A 5,513-nucleotide genomic window follows, 5' to 3' on the forward strand; every position below is an offset into this window, starting at 1 on the left:
CCCTGCCTAGCAGAGAGCCCGACGTGGGGCTCGATCCTAGGACCCTGGGACCATGACCTGAGCCGAAGGCAGAGGCTTTAACCCACTGAGCCACCCAGGCGCCCCGTGAGTCTAGTTTTTTAAAGGGTGGGGAAGGTAGTTTAACCTAGGATCAACTGTCAACGCCCCACACTACAATTAAACTGACAGACATGTATCAAGGACCTGTTCTGGGAAAGGCACACTATTGGCATTGTTGGGGGGAATAAAAAAAAAAAGACTGATCATAACCCTAGGCAGGGAGCTTTACAAGACCAGTCAGAGTGTACTGAGGAACACTTAAAACAGAAGCAAGATTTAACCGTGACTTTGAGAGAGCAGTAGAGGAGCTGTCACAGGGAGGAATTTGATTATTATCAGATGAATGACAGGCTTAAAAATCACAGGATCTCAGAGAGAGGTGAGATGCCTTGAGGGATGCATTGGTTGGGAGACGCTTAATGGCCGGAGGAAGATATGAGGCAAGTCTTTCAGGATGGTCGGTCGAGTCTGAATAAGCAGAAAGGGGAGAGAGTATCCAGGCGAGGGGAATGGCAGCAACCGGCTGATGCCGGGTAGACCGTATCAAGCACGTCTCGAGGAGCCTGAGTGAAGAGAACAGGAGAAAAGGGGAACGCGCACCTGCCCCACTCGCTCCCCCATGAATTCAGTTCCGAGGCTCGCCAGTGAAGGACTGGGAAGGGCAGTGATTGAAAACGGACGGTGGGGACGGAGCGACCTCTCGCTGAGCCCACTCCGACTCCGATCTGCTTTTCCCTCCTGTCCAGACGACAGCAGTCAGGAGCGGATTGACATCATTCAAGAAGAAGACAGACCCGTTTGAAGAAAGAACTGTCCTCCATGATCCCGTCTTAAAAGCTTGGAAGGCTGCGTTGAAGATGAGCTTTTCATTCTGCTTCGACTTGACTCGCACCCCTGTCTGAGGGTTGAAAATGGTGTGGGGTGCTCAGCAAAAAAGAAACACACACACAGATTTCCTTCCATTTTTTTTTTCTCCCTAAATTGGTTTGATTTGCTGTTTTTCTCATGGATGTTAAATGTGTTGGGAACGGGCAGTGTGTGGGGGGCCAGGTGTATTTGGCATCTCCGGTGCCCCCTTCACTGTGACTTCTGGCTTTATCCAGGTTGACTGATGCCGATTTGGAGGGGACAGGAGTTTGGGGGGAGCACCTGGCCTTCGTGTTCAGTGCTCCCGGTATTCTATTAGATGTCCGTGACCAGCTTGCCCCATACACACAAGGGAAGAGTGTGGGGTGATAGGGACACCTCCCTTATCAATGCCCGGGTAAGCCGGAAGACCAGGCAGACGTCACCTCCCTGGAAAAGGTGAGGAGGTGTCCGCTACCGGTGCCAGTCAGAGGGAGGCAGTTTGGCTCAGGTTTTGGAGTTTTGCAAGCACCTGGGCTTGAATGTGGGCCCTGCTCCTTACTGGTTTCCTGGCCTTGGGCCCGTTGCTTTACCTCTCCCTGGGCCTCAGTTTCCTCATCTGTAAAACAGGTAAAATCCAACCTGCCTTACAGGGTATGGTGAGGACTGAGGGAGGTATTGCGGATGGGAAAGTGCCCAGCGGGTGTTCAGCAGATGTCCTTTCTCGTCTCGTCCGCCCTCTCTAGTGGAAGACACTATGTCAACTGTAGGTTATAAGCTGCCGCCTGGGCCTCTCGGCTCTTTGTAGGATGGTTTCAGAGGAGAGCATTATCGGAGCTCTCCTGATGCCGTTGGCTTCCCTGGAGGTGCAGTTCTTTTCAAAAGAGGCAGGGGCCCCTAAGAGGAAGTGCCTTTCATTAGAACCTCTCATTTTGCAGAGTTTCATATTTGTACCAAAGCCTCTTAGGTGATACCCGAGTAGCTTGCCGAATTCCCCATTCCTCCCTTTCTCCTGTGGCTTTGAAAGAAGGCAGGGGAAATGTTTTGCAGTGGAGTAGGGTGAGATAAGTATTCCTTGGGCTGACTAGTTCATCCGGCCTCAGCTTCCCAGTCTTGGAAATGGGTATGGGAAAACTTGTTTCCTTCCTCCTTCTTAAGGAGAGTATGAGGATGCATTGATCAATAAGGCAAAGTTTTGAAGGAAGTGAGATCTGATGCACGTAAGCTGCTGCTTCCAGATCCCCGCGCAGTCTGCAGATGGTTCTTTTCTGACTTCGTCCAAATCCCTTCCGTGTCAGAGACGTAATAAGGGTGCAAAAGATTGTGCCGAGCATGAAAGTCTGACTTGAGTTTGTGTTCTTTAATGTTCACATCCCACTTGCTGGGCAAGAGCTAGGGGTTAAAGGAGAGCTTCCTTTCTCTAAGTAACAGGGACTGGGACTCCAGTAAGATGAGAAGCTGGTTATCTGCAGCCTTCCCCTGCCGGCGTGATGGGGAGGGGTCTGTTTTCTTGGACGTAAAGACTGAACTGAGCAAATCACTAGGAGTGAGCCCCCTGTCCCCAGCTCAGCCGCGTGGATTGCAGGAGCTGCTTGCAGTTTCCACTCCTCAGGAATTAGGTGCAAACTGCAATTCTTACTTGCTGGGGCTTCTGCTGCCCAGGACTTCCTGGACTTAGCCACTCTGGCCAGTCTAAGTTAGTGTTTCAGAACAGGAGACTTGAGTTGTTTCTAAAGTCACTGAGCTCAGAATCTGTCTCTCTTAGAATCTTCCATGATTAAATTCCTGACTTTGAGAGTTCACTCTGCAGAGGCACCCATATTTAAAAAAGAAAAGAAAAGAAAGAAGAAAAACAATCCCTAACTAAGAATGCAGAGAATGATCTTCAAGATCACTGAGATGCTTTTCAGAATTTCTTCTCTTGCACATGGACGAGATGGGACACATCCCTGATGATGGGAGATCTTTGGGGCAGGGTTTTTCCACTAGCAATGGCGGTGGGGCGGGGTGTGTGGTGTGGTATGTGTGTGCTTCAAGATCTTATTGCCAAATACTGTACACCCTGTGTTAGCTGAGCCACGACTTCTGTCACTCATCTGAGTCCTGGGTCAGTTCAGAGTGCAGGAACTGGCAGTCTTCATGTCCTAAGAATTGTTAAAGAAATTAGGGCTTTCCTCTATTTTAAGATGACTTATCCCTAAAGCTACAAGCATGAGGCGGTGGGTTACAAACTCTGGCAAAGTCCAAGTTGTTACATTGTGCTGTTACACAATCTTATCAGGTGTTCTGAACTCCAAGATCTATTTATCAGAACCAGGAAGATAAATACTTAACGGCTATCACAACCGACATTTCTGAAGGGGACACTGGGAAAGGACTCGGCCAATCCTGTGGCTTTGATATTAGTTATGATTCTCATAAGCACATATAGGCCCTGTGACTGCACACAACCCATGAAGGAAGGTGCACCGGAACCTGTGATATCATCCTGGCCAGGTAAAATTCATGTGATGCAGTAAGTGCCAACTGGTAATTCTCACTCACCGTGGGAGTGACCAGGAACTGCTGCAAAGATCCCTCTGCATTATTTACATTTTCATATTTGGTGTGCAGTGTGTTGGGAGGGGAGTAAGAGAAATTTATTCTGAGGTTATAATATGGATTTTTAAAAAAAAGATTATGGAATAAAGTTATTTTTAAATAAATGCTTTAATGATCTTGATTTAGACTTGATTAGTAAACAAGATTTGGAGAAATGGGTTTGCCTCCCCAGTTTTGTTTTGTTTTGTTACCAGCTTTCCCTGTGTTGGTAATCACAAAGTTCTTGTGGCCATTGTATTCTTTGTAGATCTTCTCTCACACTGAGATTCCCGCGGAGAAACCCGTTCTTCCATCTTTTTTTTTTTTTTTTCTTCCCCCTCCCTGTCTATGCCTCTTTTTGGTCAGACTGCATGCTTTCTAACGCGAAAGGGCTAGGGTAGCAGGCTTCAGGGAGAACGCGCATCTGCTGGGCTAGCTGAAAAGATGAATTCTATCAGCTGTCCTGTAGTTGTGGGTGGCCTTGGGAGTTCTTTACTGGGCTCAGCTAATTGTAACCCCCACAAGATCTCACGGTACCTCCCACTTTCCTGTTCTAGGCCCAGGCTAAACCGCAGTTCTTAGAGGAAGCTTCAAGTCACTCTCGCTGTTGGGTCATTCCTCCTCCCACCCCTTTTCTTACTGCCCTCCAGGCTCCCTCCAGGCGCCCTCCAGGCTCCCTCCAGGTTGCCCTGGCCTGGCTCCCCCGCTTTTATCACGGCGGCTCCACCTTAACTTACATCCTTTCTAACCAAACCCATGCTTCCTACCTTAACCTCAGTGTCCCGAGTTACTTTCCACCCAGCCCCTCCCTTTGAAGACTCGTGGGTTGGCTCCAAGCTGGTTTGAGTCCCCACGGGACCCCTGCCTGTTTCGCTTCTCTCCCCGTTGTCCCGAACGCCTCTTTCCGCGAACTTCCGTCCTCCTAGGTTTATCCAGCTTGTCCGTATTCGGACCCCCACTCTTCTTGGATCCCCCCTTTTTCTGTCTGGCCCCGCTGCCCCTTTCTTGCCGCCCATTTTAACCTTGACACGCTCGTTTTCACCCTCCATTTTCCGCCGGGCTTGTCTGTCTCTGGTTCCCATTTCTTAAAAACCGGCGGCTTGCCCCGTCCTCTGCTTTCATTCCCAGCCCCTGAGCTGGGCTCCTCCACCAAGGCTCCCAGTTAACCTCTGAGCTCCCGGCCTCAGCGCCCCCATTTTATTCTCCAGGCTCGTTCCCGCCTTGTCACCGGCCTGGGGGTCCCCGGACCCCCTCCCCCCCAGTTCTCTCCTCGGCCCCCGTTTTTGTCCCCACAGTGCCTCTGGTCCCTGGTGTCTTCAGGTCCTCGTTCTCGACAGACGGTCGCCTCCCTCTTCGCTGCCCCCTTCTTCACCTGGTTCCCACCCCTCGGGCTTTCTCCCCGCGCCATCTGCCCCGGTTCTCTCCGCAGCCCTCCGCTCCCCTCCCTCGGACTCCCTCGGCCCGCCGCACCCCCTTTTCTGCCCACACCTCCAGCACCCACCCCCGCCCCCCGTCGTCACCCACCGCTCCCGGTTTCCCCCTCCACCCCGTTCCGTTTTCACCCCTCCCCCGCTTCTCTTCGTCCCCGCAGCCCCCGGTTTTTAGCCTGCCCTGCTCACCTGCCCCCCGCTTTCGCTTGGCGCCGCCCCCCGAACTGTATCCCGCCGGCGCTCACCTGCCCGCCCCCCCGACTTTCCCCTCGGCCCCGCCCCCCGTCTTGTCCTGTCCGCCCGCCCCCGCGTTCCTCTCAGCCACATACGGCGCCTCCCCTGCACCGGTGTTATCTTCCCCACCGCCCCGCTTTCCCCTCCGCCCCCCTCCGTTTTATTCAGCAACCATCCCCGCCCCCCCCCCCGACCTCCGCCGGTTCCCCTCGGCCCCGCCCCTTCGCCGCGCCCCGCCTCCCGCGCGTCCCCGCCCGCGCCCGCCGCCATGTGACGGGAAGCAGCTGATGGCCTCTCCGGGCGGCGGCGGCGGGCGCGGCGGCGGCTGCGGGGCCAGGGCCGGGGCCTGGGCCGGGGCCGGGG

General features: G+C 53.2%; 1 protein-coding gene across 2 annotated transcripts in view; it reads left to right on the plus strand.

Moving 5' to 3' along the window:
• Nucleotides 1–3,607, plus strand: part of VSIG10 (V-set and immunoglobulin domain containing 10) — a 36,461-nt gene extending 32,854 nt beyond the window's left edge. For both annotated transcript variants that reach the window (XM_032310315.1, XM_032310316.1), the window contains exon 9: nt 807–3,607. In XM_032310315.1, the coding sequence (XP_032166206.1) occupies nt 807–862 (56 nt within the window). In that variant the 3' untranslated portion in view covers nt 863–3,607. The remainder of the gene's footprint in view (nt 1–806) is intronic.
• Nucleotides 3,608–5,513: the final 1,906 nt, after the last annotated feature.

The sequence above is a fragment of the Mustela erminea genome, chromosome 13, assembly GCF_009829155.1.
Source record: "Mustela erminea isolate mMusErm1 chromosome 13, mMusErm1.Pri, whole genome shotgun sequence".
Classification (NCBI taxonomy): domain Eukaryota; kingdom Metazoa; phylum Chordata; class Mammalia; order Carnivora; family Mustelidae; genus Mustela; species Mustela erminea.